We start from the raw sequence: 15,254 nt of genomic DNA, 5'->3' as shown, positions 1-15,254 counted from the left end.
CAAAGTTTTGACAAAACAGAAGAAAATTCTTATGGACAAACGAAGACAACATCCCATAAGCAAATGTAGGGTTAATCGGGGGAATGTATGTATGCAGGCTCAAGAACTTTGGGTGTTGGTGTCAATGGTTTTGGCACCGAGGGTTATGTTTATTTCTAAAATAAATTTTGCTTAGGGTATATTTACAATTAGTTTTTTTTTCTAAAAAGGATCATTATGTAAAAAGGCATGTGGGGGCATGCAAGTATTTATTTTGGGGATTGGCTGTTGTTTGAACAGTGATCGCAATAGTCCATCGATCGTTATTTCGATGATGTATACCTATCTACATGATCATGATGGGTTGTCCGCTACATCTACACAAAAATGACATCTATCTAGTTTCAATAGCAACGCATACTGACTAGTGACTACCACTTTTTTACCCGTTGATATTCTAAAAACATAAACACACATAAATGGCATTTTTTTGTGTTAAAAATAGTTTACTTATTTGCAAACCATGGTGCTTCTCCCTTCATGAAAATCTACTGATGGTTCAATTCGCTGCAACAAAGTTAGGCGATTAGTTGTTTATCTCAAAGAAATCAAGAGATGGTAGAGTTTTAGAGTCTTAGGCCATGTTTGGATCCGGAGGGCTATTAAATAGCCCTCTGTAATCTTGCTATTTAGGAGTATTAAACGTAGATTACTGACAAAACCCATTCCATAACCCCTAGGCTATTTTGCGAGACGAATCTAACGAGGTATATTAATCTATGATTTGCTACAGTGATGCTACAGTAATCAGCCACTAATCATGGATTAATATACATCGTTAGATTCGTCTCGCAAAATAGCCTAGGGGTTATGGAATCGCTTTTGTCAGTAATCTACGTATAATACTCCTAAATAGCAAGATTTCGGAGGGCTATTTAATAGCTCGGAGAATCCAAACAAGGCCTTAGAGAGGATTTTTACGAGTAAATTGCACTTTACACAAGGTAAAACGCACCTAATTTCACTTTATACCAGGTTTAGCACACACTTTCAATTTATACCATGTCCCCTTGAAATAGGTTACACTTAGCACCAGTATATACACCATCAAACCTATAAAAATTTCAAGATTGTTTTAATAATATAATAAAATAGATAGATAGATATACGGCCCATTGTTTCGGCATATTTGTAGACGGAAAATAATTTGTGGATAAAACTTTTTATATATATGTGTCCTTAGTGTTCTAAAAGCAAAGGCTGCAAAATAAATTTTGATAAAAAAACCTAAAATCAACTATTAAATTTAAGGTTTAAAATTTAAATTTTGGCTAATCATAAGCATAAGTGAAAATATGAGCCCGATGGATTATTCCAAATCGAGGGATATATACCAAATTCCGGGCATGTCGAGTAGATGAGACGACAATAATACATTGTTGGTTGAACTCAAATTAAGTTCGTCACCCACAAACTTCAAAGCATGAATGACTAACTGCTATGTAGCTGGTTAGTGGTTATGGGTGCAAATCTGAGAGGTTACACACACCTCAAGGTTTTCTCACATTGGCAAATGGCAATGGCAATGGCAATGGCAATGGCACATCTAAGTGTCAATTAAGTCCTTAAAAATCTTAATTAATAACTAATTAGGGTGGCAAATCCAAATATAACAACACATCAGTATAGCAACATGGTACAACAACTGTTATGGATGATAGAAATATTTTACATTTCAGCCTCTACTGCCAGAAACGCCGAGTAACAAGGGTAGAGTAACTAGCCAGTACAGAACTCCCTCCGCTTCATATTAATTATAAATTATTTAACTTTTCTTTAATCAAAATATCCTTTAGATTTGGTCAACTCTATCGAAAAATTAGCAATATCTATAATACTAAATTAGTTTTATTAAATTTAATATTAAATATTTTTTTAATATGTTTTATTTGTATTGAAAATATTACTATATTTTTCTATAAATTTGGTTAAATCTAATCAAGTTTAACTAAGGAAAAAAAATCACAAAACTTATAATATGATACCGAGGGATATATGTGGAACTGAAGTGGACTGAAACCTACTAGATGTACTGTTTATGGCTGACCTCAGACTGTGATCATCAACCACAAATTATAAAAAAGTTAGTTTAACTGGGTAGTTGGATAGTGGTTATGGGTGCAATCGGAACAGTTACAAACAGAGAAGCTGTTGTTCTTGTACGTATCATATTAATTACACATTTTTTTATGCCAGAACTCATGTATGGCCCCATAAACAAATTTGCGTTAGATTCTCGTTCAGTCTTTTGTCTGCTCCAAAAGACTTCATTAGACGTTATGCCGCTTTGTGAACCACCAAACAGTGGAATTGGATGTACGGGCGCAATCAGGGCGAACACACATGCTTTTCTTAAATGAAAAAGAATACAAAAGAATATAGTTGATCAAAGTGCTGTTCTCTATTATTACGAGAGTCCGAGTTGATTGGGAATGGATATGACCTATGTTAACTCCAGTAGGCCCCTAATTCGGCCATAATTTTTTGGACGAAATAAAAAAAATTTCTAGAGCCTAACTTTTTCTTACTATAAATTATTGTGTTACACTGATGTGCCATTCTATGAGTGCATATAGATTTTTTTATAACTTTCATCTAAATAAATGAAACGGTTAAAATGATTGTTAGTATAAATTTGGTACTACCTAAAAATTTAGTATGTGTTGCAGTGCTCAAATAAAAACTCCCTAAATCCCTGTAATTTAAATATTTGTCAGCTCATGTCCTTTGCAATGTTTGTAAGTTTGTTAATATTCCATCCATCATAAAATAAATATCTTGGGTGTGGAAAAACATAGAGAGAATAAGGCGTATCTCATTAAAAGATAATCCATCCATCTTAAAATATAATAATTTTTAATAAGAGTTTGGTAAGAGTATTGAATGAATGAAATTTATCTATCCGTGGACCTAGAAAAGATAAGAAGATAGTATATATTTGATGAATGGTGGAGGAAAAGGAACTTACTCCTTCCGTTTCTTTGCACTATTTATCTCTAACGTTTAAGACTGTTCATTTTATTTATTTTTTATAATTAGTATTTTTGTTGTTATTAAATAATAAAATATAAATAATATTTTATTGTGTGACTTTTTTTATTTTTTATAAATTTTATAAATAAGACGAATGATCAAACGTAACGTTACAGATAACCAACGAGCGAGCACTTCTTCTTCTCCCAACGTCGTAGTCTTTTCAATGCTGCACTCTTCTGTTCGGCAACAGCATCGCACCATCTCTCTGTAGTCTGTCCTCTCACGAGACCCAAAATTCGTCATCACACACACAGACAGAAACAGAGTTGGGTTGCTGAGTCTTAAATACAACTAAATACTAGTATAATTATTCTTTTCTCTCAGAAAAAATAACCACAATATATTGACACGACCTTCTATATATACTCACGTGCGACCCAAAACACGTGCACACACACACACACAGCTCACTCGCTCACACGAAGCCACCGGGGAGAGAGAGAGAGAGAGAGAGAGAGCTCGAGCTCGGCAGAAATGGCGGCGGCGGCGGCGGAGGCGGCGAGGGGGCACCCGCTGCTGAGGGGCGGGGAGAGGCGGGAGCGGTACACGCACGGGCTGGGGGCCGCGCAGATGGAGGCGCTCCGCGCCATCTGCGGCGCGTTCATCCCGTCACTGCCCGAGGCGGCGGCGGCGCTGGCGGAGGCGGACGACGAGGGCCGCGGCGGCGGCGACAAGGACCTCGAGCGGTTCTACCTCGCGTCCGCCGCCGACGCCGCCGTCCCCGACGAGGTGGCGGAGCTGATGGTGAACCGGTGCGCGTGGGAGGCGGTGGCGCTGGTCACCGTCGTGCTCTGGCTGCTCGCCACCAGGGCCGGCACGCTCGCGCTGTGCGGCGCCGCCGCGTGCGTCGCCTCCTCCGCCGCCGGCGGGTGGCTCCCGTCCGTGCGCAGGTTCGCCGACCTGCCGCCGGAGCGGCGGGAGGCGGCGCTGAGGCGGTGGAGCTCGGCGCGGTGGCTGTTCCCGCTCAAGATCACCTTCACCGTCATCAAGATCATCTGCCACTTCGTCTTCTACACCAAGGTAAGCACGCACAGCGCACGCTGAATTATCTGGTTTGATTTTTCTTTTTTTCTTTTGTTGTTGTTATTAATTTAATATTGGCAGTCAACCCCAACATGTCACGTGAAGAGAAAAAAACAATCTGACATTCTGACTATGAATAATGAATGTCTGGTCTTGCCAGATTTCTCCTATTCTTCCGTAGTTATTGCGTGATCTTAGAATAAATTTATAGGTACTCCATTCATCTTAAAATTTTGATAGTACATTAGATAGATAAAATTGATATGAAATGTGATTTATTAGATTTGTTTATTTTGAACGGGGAAATCTTGTAAATAGATGGAGAGAGTGTATGTTTGATATTGGATACTCTATTCATCCCAAAATAAATCAACAATTTATATTTAGATGGTAAAAACAACAATATATTTTAGGAGGAACATACTTTCCCCAAAAAAATACTATCAATCTTTTATTAAAAAAATGCTTAGAATTGGAGGCCTAACTGAAAATTTATTTATTTCTACTTTTTGCTAACAGTGTATAGTTTTTTCTTTACAACTAGTGTATAGTTTTTCCTAATGATATTTTCCCGGTTTGATGCTTAAACTGGATGAGTTGCCATTGCTGCTTGAACCTTTGCAAATCTTAGCTTGAGAGCGTGTAGGTCTCTTTCACATTGTTAGCATAAAGACATGCATTTTGGCAATAATACTTTCTCAACTGTGTCTTCTTCTGCTGCTAGAGGTCCCTTTTGGAAGCTCAGAGTCATGGTTCGTTCTCATCTAAAAAGGACGTTCTCCAGCCGAAATCATGTCGCTAGCGCTGCTGTTTTATTGGGAATCTTGTGTAGATGGCTATGGTCCCGTCACATATTTTTGCTTTGATTAATGGCATTAATTTTCTGCATCTGGACAAACAAATAGCATTAGGATATGCGAAGAGATCAATTACTCTCTCCATTCCTAAATATAAACATTTCTAGTTTATTTAGCAAAGATTAAAAATAATGAAAAAAATCCTTTTCAATTATCTTATTGGTTAAATTGGGAATTTTGAATTGTTTAGATTCCCCTTCTAATCACCTGATTGGCTGAAAATGCTTGAATTTCTGTGCATTTGAATCGGTATCATAAAAATGTTTATATTGTATAGAGAATTTAAATCATAGGATTGCTTATATTTGACAACATAAAGTTATTGGTGTGAGTCTATAGCTGTACTATTTTGGTATTTTTTTGGGCCATTATTATGGAGTTGAAAAGACAACTATGTGCCACCAAGAGAGGTTGTAGAGAGAACCTATAAATGGTACCAGAGCATGTGCGATTGGAGGATTGAGATCCTCTGCAGTCAAATGCATGGTGCCTTTGTCACTGACATTTGGGTCCAGGGATCATCGGGCTCACATGTCACGTGACTTCGACTGCAGAGGATTCTAATCCGTGATTGGATAGATGTGATGGAGTTGTGGTGCACGAAATATGGACTTAAAAGGATGCATAGGCTGCGAAGAGATGGCGATATTGCCTCGGCCATAGGGAAGAACATTAATGGTAGTTGATAGAACAAAAGACGGAAAACAATCTAAGCCGTCTTGTTAGAAAAGCTGTATTAAGAGCGAGCAGGTGAATCTAGCGGCATGATCCATCGGAAACATGAGAAATAAGTTCGGGTTTATTTTAGGATTTTGCGGCCGGTTAGCCATTTATACCTTACGCATAAAGTATACTGTACCACTAGCTACGAAACTGGACGCATGCGGCGGCAAGCAGAAAGCAGCTAGCCCTACAACACATGCCGGGGTAAGTACACGGACTAGTAAAGTTCGCTGGCCGGCGGCAATGGCGGCGGTTGCAAGGTCGCGACATCCCGGCCACTGTGCGCGGCGACCTCTACCCGTCACGTCGTTGTTCAGGCTGGCCGATGCGACGCCCGCGTCGCGCCGCCGCCGGCTAGCTGTGCCGGGACCTCCTCTTACTGGTTGTGAGCAGAGAGATTCTACTCTCACAGTGTGCACTGTGAGGAATTCAACCCAGATTCCAGGCCGGCCCGGCCACTGTTTGGTTCTAGTTAGGCCTTTGGACCACGACCGTCTTGTCCGGTCCAGCACTCCAATCATTGATTCGAATTTGGACAAATTCCCACTCAAAAAAGTAAAAAGGAGTCTGGACAAATTCTACTTTGGGTTATGAATTTTGTAGATTTCAGTACCATTCTTGAAAATATATTGTATTTTCTATTGTAAAATTTAATACTTTCAAGTAGTATTTTGAGGTTACAAAAACTTTAACGTAAAATTTAGATATCTAGAATTTAGATATCTAGAGGTTTTCTCAATGATCATAAAATTTCTCATTTTTTATAATTCGTTTAATTTGAGTGTAACCCGGTTTGGATGCAGCTGGACGAGAAATCGAGGAACCCAAGCTGGAAGGCGATCGGGTACGCCGCGCCTGCCGCCGCCGCCGCCGCGGTGGAGCAACGCAGACCGGCGTCGCCGTCGCGGCGGCCGCTCGAGGATGGCGTGGTGGAGACGAGGCGGATGGACGACAACGCCCTGCTCAGGTCGCTCGTGGAGAAGGGCCTCGCCGTGAAGACGGGAACGGCCGCGCACCACACGGTGCAGTGCGACGCCGTGGTCGTCGGGTCCGGCTGCGGCGGCGGCGTGGCCGCCGCCGTGCTCGCGTCGAAGGGGTACAAGGTGGTCGTCGTCGAGAAGGGGGACTACTTCGCCACGGAGGATTACACCTCCCTCGAGGGCCCGTCCATGGAGCGGCTCTACGAGAAGGGCGGCGTGTTCGGCACGTCCAACGTCACGACCATACTGTTCACCGGCGCCACGGTCGGCGGCGGCTCGGCGGTGAACTGGTCGGCGTGCATCCGCACGCCGGCGGAGATCAGGGAGGAGTGGTCGCGCGAGCACGGGCTGCCGGTGTTCGCGAGCACGGCGTACGCGCAGGCCATGGACGCGGTGTGCGACCGGATCAGGGTGACCGGCGGGTGCGAGGAGGAGGGGTTCCAGAACAGGGTGCTCCGCCGCGGCTGCGACGCGCTCGGGATGCGCGCCGACGCCGTGCCGCGCAACTCGTCGGAGGGGCACTTCTGCGGCAGCTGCAACCTCGGGTGCCCCACGGGGGACAAGAAGGGCACCGACACGACGTGGCTCGTCGACGCCGTCGAGCGCGGCGCGGTCATCCTGACCGGGTGCAAGGCCGAGCACTTCATCCTCGAGAGGAACGCCGGCGGGAGGGGCGGCCGGAGCAAGAGGTGCGTCGGCCTGATGGCGACGTGCACGAGCAGCGGCATCACCAAGAAGCTCCGCATCGAGGCGAAGGTGTCCATCTCGGCGTGCGGCGCGCTCATGACGCCGCCGCTGCTGCGCAACAGCGGGCTCAAGAATCGCCACATCGGCCGGAACCTTCACCTCCACCCGGTGTCCATGGCGTGGGGCTACTTCCCGGACAGCACGGCGGAGCTCCCGGGCAAGTGCTACGAGGGCGGCATCATCACCAGCATGCACCGCGTCACCGACCGCACCATCATCGAGACGCCGGCGCTCGGCCCGGGCGCGTTCTCCGCCGTGGTGCCGTGGGAGTCCGGCCGCGACATGAAGGAGCGGATGCGCCGGTACGCGCGCACGGCGCACGCGTTCGCGCTGGTGCGCGACCGCGGCGCCGGCGCCGTCGACGGCGAGGGCCGCGTCCGCTTCTCCCCGAGCCGCGACGACGCCGAGGAGCTCCGCGCCGGCCTCCGCCGCGCGCTGCGCATCCTGGTGGCCGCCGGCGCCGCCGAGGTGGGCACCCACCGCAGCGACGGGCTCCGCCTCCGGTGCAAGGGCGTGCGCGACGCGGACGTGGAGGCGTTCCTCGACGAGGTGACCATCGAGAAGGGCCCCATGTACCCGGGCTCCGACAAGTGGGCCATCTTCTGCTCGGCCCACCAGATGGGCAGCTGCCGGATGGGCGCGAGCCCACGCGACGGCGCCGTCGACGGTGCCGGCGAGAGCTGGGAGGCCGAGGGGCTCTACGTCTGCGACGGCAGCCTGCTCCCGACGGCGGTGGGCGTGAACCCGATGATCACCATTCAGTCCATCGCCTACTGCCTCTCGAACGGCATCGCCGACACCCTGTCGTACTAGTGATCCATCGATCGATTTGTTACTATATCTTCGTATTTGTCGCCAATTCTGTAACAGAAGTTGTATCTTTCTTTCCTCAGACGGACCTCAGTTGATGTGCTTTTCTACTGTGCAGATGATTTAGTGGAATCTTTTTTTTCTTTTCCAAAATAACGTGGTTGTAACGTGTTGATTACTGGTTGGGACGAGAGACAAATTTGCACTAGGCCCGTTCTATCCTCACTTTTTGAACTTACTTGTTTTCGTCAACTCACTTTTTGAACGGCTAAACAATGTTTTTTTTATAAAAAAACTAATCAGATGTAAGTTCTTTAAAAAATCAAATAAATTTATTTTTTAAAGTTTGTAATAATTAATATTAGATTAATCATGCGTTAACCATGTGTCTCATTCCACATGCCAGAAAAACTAACGTTTAAGGCTTTAACGGCAACGATCGAACGCAGTCGTTTAAGAATTTAACGTTTAAGGTTCGTTTTTCCGTTAAACTAGTACGACTCGTTTGCTAGAGACTTTGCTGGTGTGTCAATTACTCCCTCCGTATTTTAACGTATGACGCTGTTAACTTTTTAACCAATGTTTGATCATTCGTTTTATTTAAATTTTTTGTGAAAATATGAAAATATTTATGTCATGCTTAAAGAACATTTGATGAAAAATCAAGTCATAATAAAATAAATGATAATTGCATAAAATTTTTAAATAAGACGAATGGTCCAACGTTCAACGGTGTCATACATTAAAATATGGAGGTAGTAGTTATTAGTGCTTATATTTTCGTGAAAGTTTAATCTACTAGGAGAAACTTGATTCAAATTATGTTTCTTAAATTTTTTCATGAACTTGAACTGTTACTTTGTAATTTGATAGACATAGTTTTTGTTGGTGAAAAGGAAATCACAAGAGATCACATAACTTCATATTGATTTATGATAGGTTTGCATACATAAGGATGGATGGTAATCACATAGAACCACGTATAAGACATGGTGTTACAGAAATTGACTACCAGAAGGTTTAGATTTAAATAATATTATATAGCATTATAGGAGGGTTGCATTTGTTCGAGGATCCCTATTACAAGATATAAGTGTCTTCCGAAAATCCAGCTGGAGGATTTGGTACCACATTAGTAGGGATCGCCATGGTTAGACGGTAGTATTGACAATTCCTCACATAAATATATGACGGTCCAAGTAACTTCGGATTACCAAAAAGTGCAAGGTCAGCCATAGTGTAATTGTTACGATGATATCTCACTCTCATGTGTGCTCTATGATTAAAGTGTTGATATATACCCATAGGAGGTGGTAGTGTTTCAGCAAGTGGTTGCATAATGGTGCTCCCATAGATAAAGGCATTATCAAAATACCCTCGATGACCCAATGGTTCTACTCACCTATCAAGTGTAGCAACTCTAGTTTGAAGTCTATCAAGTTCACTTAATGCCAAAGCGAGGTACCTATCTAATGATTGGACTAACCGTACCCTGCAAGATGAAGGTGTGGTGTGTTAAGGTCCCCTGATTGTCCCTCTAAACCTGGATAGTAACTAAAGGTGGTATTATTTGTTCGTGCTAGGAAGAAATGAAAATGCCTAGATATTCCCGATCTATGGTGCCGAAAATACACGATAGCTTGATATGCAACTTCAAGCATAGCTGAGGGTGCATCCCATCCATAACCATGAAAACAAAGAGTTGTTTCATGGGACAATCTCCCTTGGATATATAATTCTGACTTGTAAATTCTAAGTGAAGAGCTTCGTTCAGCCGAAAAGAAATGGTACTCCAGTTAGTGGGTATGACCAAGGTGTTGTAACATAAACCATAATGTGTGGGACAAGGTTCCTTCTTCAAAACCTCCAGAATACCCCAATGGCTGCCAATTGATGAACTGTACAAAAGTATCAACAATAAGAACTAGTCAGCAACCTTAGGTGAAGCATAAAAAGAACAAAATAAACCGATATTGTGAACAAAATAAACCTTAGTATCTAGGTGCTTATTACTACTACTACTATGGAGTATGTTACAATACGTAGGATGAATCTTTTTTTTCCATGATTCTTTTCCCCAAAATTTCTTTTTTAAAAAGATTTTGCCTATACAAATTGAACAGTGCAGTCTTGAAACAGGTAGCGGTACTGTACTCCCGAAATTTTCAGTTCAAATTATAGGAATGCAAAAATCCCAGGAAAAATCATGATGCACTCTGGATAAGTTGGGTAGCTACTGCTAAAAGAAGAAAAGTTTAGCACCTAAGCACTGGGCTACACAAAAATGTGAAGAAAGGCTGCCACATGCACCCGAGACCACACAGATGAGAGATTTCGATTTTTTTTTAAAAAAAAAATGATGCAGACATGGTAAATTCGTACCCTTTTTTTAACAAGATATTAGTCCAGAGACTACACAACGTTTGGGAAGTCATTCTACTCCAACGAATGAGACACATCGGTAAAGCCTTTCAATAACCTCACTTTGATCGTACATGTTTCATGAACTTGAGCCCTCATGCACTCTAGGCGTATACAATTTCTTGCAATGAGTTCCCGGGAGGGAAACTCACACATTCGTTAAATTATAATAAAGTCAACTTTATTTCGGTTACCCACCGATGGTTATCCACCTGTAGGCTCGCCGCCTATTCATACACCTAAGTGAATCCACCGCATCTTGGGTACCGCCTCCGCTCAACTATTTACTCCGCTATGTGTATGCCCCATGCGAGAAGTACGGTTGTACTGGGATCGTTTCATGCGTAGCTTTATGGTTTGGTTCTTAATAGGAACGGCACTAGCCTTAGCCGGAAACCACCCAAGCCATCCAGCTGACTTAGTCGAAAATATTAGTTTAGTTTATTTTTCTTTCACAAATTATCTCCTTAATATATATCATGGCAATGTGGTGCTCATGTCTCCACATGTCGTATGTCAATTACCTTCCCTAAGGTAATCGCCCAAGGATTTAGCATTTGATAAACTAGAAAAAAATGTCCGTGCATTGCAACGGGTGAAGGCCATTTTAATCTTATTATTATTATACGGTTTAGTTAAGGTGAAATTTACTGTGGGAATTCGCATGGATATATATATTTTTTATAAAATCATGAGCTGCAATTAGGAGTTTGATTGTCTTAAGTTAGCATGCGAGTTTTTTAAAGAAATTTTGTATACGAATCCTTCTGTATTTCCAAAAGCGAATGAACATAAAAACAGACTCAAATACGGATATGTATTTTCAAAAGCGAACAATATTAAAAACCGACTCATACACGGACGACGTATCAAAATACCGGCAAAAACATTTTTAATTTTTATAATAGTAGAGATAGAGATAGAGAAGAAAATATATTTTTTGGAAAAAATTTGAATCGGGAATTTATTTTTTAAAATATTTATATAATTAAATATAAAAAATTCTCAGTAACGATTGTGCTGGGTCCACCCATATATATAAACATGAGAATGGCTTGGTCTAGGTGACTGGTGCTTATCCTAATGACTTGGTCAACATGCATGCACGGGCTGACATGAGGACAACAGCAGATTAGCTCAAGAGGTAGATTTGCATATGCACGTGGGCTGTGTTGTGTGGACTGCAAACTTGTGCCTGACAGAAGCAATTCATGGGCTGCCCAGTTGGTAGCTTGGTCCAGGCAGGGCTATTTCATACGCGAGCGCAGTTACGAAGATGGAAATTAACCGTAATCGGATAGCAAGCTGATTCCAGGGAAACGTAAAACACAAGGCAAAATACCTAAGGATGTTCACCGACTCGGAATTTATTGACGTACAAAACGCTAGGCAAAAATATCTTGAATTTTTATAATAGTAGAGATATGAGGATGTATAAATCTAAATTAGCATTCGCTAAGCATTTGTCATATAAAGTACAAAGGAATTACAAGTATTAAATAATCAAGGTATGGCATATAATAAGTAGGAGATTCTTATAGCATGTAATTTTATTTGAAATAACACAAGTTCACAATAGATTCAACATTCTCAAAAATAGTGATGACTTGTCTTGCTCACAGCCTTTCTGTTCCTGATCCTCAGTCAGCAACTCAGCAACTCCCTTATAATCTAATTTTACATGCGAAAGATTTAATTTGAATTCAATTAGAATCCAAATAAAATTGCCAAAATTCATACAGTACAAAATAAATTGCAAAAGCAGTTCCAAAATATAAATCTGGATTTTATATAAATTTAGTTCTAAGTTTCATTTAAATCGGAGTTAAAATGATTGAGTTATGCTAGTTTAAAGATTCAAATTTGAAATAATGCGGGAAATTGTGAAAAGCGACTGTGCGGGTTTGACCGAGTTCAATGCGGCCGACCGGCCCAATATTAACAGCGCCTGACAGGTGGATCCCCCTCTATGATTTTTCTCGGTTTTATTTCCTACAGAGAATTCGTGGTGCCACTGTCATATGGGACCGGCCCTGGTTGACCGAGGGTCAAATCCGGCCATTTAATCACCGGTGGGTCCCGTATATCATTGCACCACACATATACTAATTGAGTCAGTTAGATTTTTAATCACCCGGACCCACGTGCCATTGTCTAACGTAACCGCAACTAGTAAGGTGATTACTGTGATCTAATCATCTAATATATATGGGTGGGTCCCACCTCTCTCTCTCTCTATTCTCTCTTCTTCCTCCTCGCGCTCGCAGCCGAAGGGAGCAGGCGCGGCACCACGCGGTTGGCGCGACCAGCCCGAGCCGGGACGGCTCAGTCGCGGTGGGGCGACGCGGCGGAGGTTCACCTCCGGCGACGACAAGGTACGGCGGAGCGGAGCGGCACCGAGCTAGTTCTCGGCGAGCTCGGTCATGGCGCGACAGAGGCAATTAATCCTAGGCGTGTTCAGTTCGTCGTACGCGTGCTAGGGTCCCTAAAGGCCTCAATTTTTCAGCAATGGAGAATCTCCCTATGGCCGATCCAACCGGCTGAACTACGGCGGGCGCACGTGTTTTTGGTGTAGAGAGGGAGGGCGAGTGCGTGCCCTAATTAATGGAGCTCGGATGGGGTGAACGAGAGAGAGGTAACGCTGCTAGAGCTCTACTACCCCTCTCTCACATTACGGATTCGCAAATCGGCCGGTGTTAATGGCATGGCTTAGGTATGCAGGCCTACGGTTAGACGGCTAGGAGGGGAAACCATTTACCCACCGGGCGCGACGGGACGTTCGCGCGGCGCGGGTGTAGGGCTCCGCGGCACTGGGTGTTCGACTGGCCCGAATCGGGCACCAAGAGCGCAATAAACAGGTGTTTTGAAAGTTGAGAAAGATGATTCATTTAATTTTGTGTACTCACCAAAGTATTTGTCTATCATGGGTATTCCAAAAATGTGAATTTTGTCCAAAATCAATAGTGACCAATATTTGGACTATAATGGGTTATATAAATAGATTTTATTATTTCCTAAATTTTGGGGTTTTGGTATTCTTTTGTTTTCCCAACATATCGGTTTCTTACAACTATTTTATTTGGCACAAGATATTTGTAAAAGAGAATAATAACATCGGCACGATGCAATTTATCCAAAAGTTTTTAAAAGTACTCAATTTTCGGTCTCCGTTTATTTGCCGAAATTTTAGAGTGCTGCAGTATTTTGCTATATAAAAGTTAAAATACATCATTTGAAGGTATACCCTACCATTTGCACAGCAACTAAATAACAGCACATAGATGGAATATATACCAAACATGAATCAATCTAATTTCAGGATAACCTAACAGACTGATAGCATAACTTAATATATTTTAACCAAGTAAGATCTTAATATAAAGGGCATATTTAGTATATCAAGTAAATATATAAAGAACAAGATTACTAAACCAGGTAAGACCGGCTAAAACTCCGATGCTATCTCTATTAGCACTCGTAAGATAAGCTAGATATTATAGTCCAAGGTATTACTTAAGATCAAACTTAATTGATGCAGCATTAAGCATGAAGAGAAACATAAGATTTAAACATGTTGATGATAGCCTTTTCAAGATGGTAAATATACTATATAATCTACCTCAATGTCAATATCTAACCCTATCGACAGTTTTCAATGATAGAGGCTAGCTGATGAAGTTAGATAGTAATATCGATCTAGATTATATAGCATATATGATAACTCGACGATTCACATAAATATGATTAGAGTGTCATAAAGATATAAGCACTAATCCCGAGAACACAATCCACCATAACAAGCTTTACCTTTTCGTCGGAGATCGAAACCGATGCATCCCAATTCGAAAGCAAGAACTCGTCGAAAAGAATGAAAGTAGAAAAAAGTGGTGATGCGCTGAAATTATTATTGAACCGATGTTATCTGTTTACAAGGTATCAGGTTATATTTATACCCAAAATACATGATATGTCCTTGCTGGACACGACTCTATCTCTATTACAACTCAAAATACGAACAAGTCCCTTAGGCGGACTCTTACCGAAAATATCTCTAAGAAAACTACTAGAATATCCTAATTAATAGATACAATTGCCTTCTTTGGACTCAATCCATACGTGGCAATACTTTGTCCAGCACCTCAACCTATCCCAACAATGATTCTAGAAACATCTCACTAAAATCGGCTACACCGGCTTCTCCTTGTCCGATCCAGTATCAGCCGATGCAGACGGTAGCCGATGCGCACTCTGTTTCCGAGAAACGAACTCCTTCCAAATCTGCTTCGACTTTAACTTCAAATCCGATTTATGATTTACCAAATTTGGTCGTTAACAAGTAAGGACTTTTGATCATACTTCTCATCCAGACATTCTACAATTGGTCATATTTGTTGTAAGGTATCAGTCTTCTGATTTACAAATCTTGGAGAATATAAATTCATCTGCCCTGTTTTGCTTATCCTTGACGTTGTACTGCATTTCTTTCCTACATTATTGCAAAGTTTGAGTACTTTCAAAATAAATTATTTACGTTTGAGCACTTTCATCTTACCAGTCTTTCAAAAGATCATCTCTTGAAAATCTTGTGCAGTGCATGATCTCGGTGTTTGAGTGTGAT

General features: G+C 42.3%; 1 protein-coding gene across 1 annotated transcript; it reads left to right on the top strand.

Annotated features, from left to right (window-relative positions):
* Positions 1 to 3,482: 3,482 nt before the first annotated feature.
* Positions 3,483 to 8,347, top strand: LOC127785674 (long-chain-alcohol oxidase FAO1-like). Its single transcript, XM_052313068.1, has 2 exons — positions 3,483 to 4,095; positions 6,482 to 8,347. The coding sequence occupies exons 1-2, from the start codon at positions 3,550 to 3,552 to the stop codon at positions 8,216 to 8,218; spliced, it is 2,283 nt and encodes a 760-aa protein (XP_052169028.1). The 5' UTR covers positions 3,483 to 3,549; the 3' UTR covers positions 8,219 to 8,347.
* Positions 8,348 to 15,254: the final 6,907 nt, after the last annotated feature.

The sequence above is a fragment of the Oryza glaberrima genome, chromosome 10, assembly GCF_000147395.1.
Source record: "Oryza glaberrima chromosome 10, OglaRS2, whole genome shotgun sequence".
NCBI classification, from domain to species: Eukaryota; Viridiplantae; Streptophyta; class Magnoliopsida; order Poales; family Poaceae; genus Oryza; species Oryza glaberrima.
The sequence above is the reverse complement of the archived record's forward strand: the minus strand, read 5'-3'. Positions and strand labels throughout refer to the sequence as shown.

Coding starts and splice junctions, on each gene's coding strand:
- LOC127785674 (XM_052313068.1), top strand. CDS start 3,550: ATGGCGGCGGCGGCGGCGGAGGCGGCGAGGGGGCACCCGCTGCTGAGG. Junction 4,096..6,481: donor ACTTCGTCTTCTACACCAAG/GTAAGCACGCAC, acceptor GTTTGGATGCAG/CTGGACGAGAAATCGAGGAA.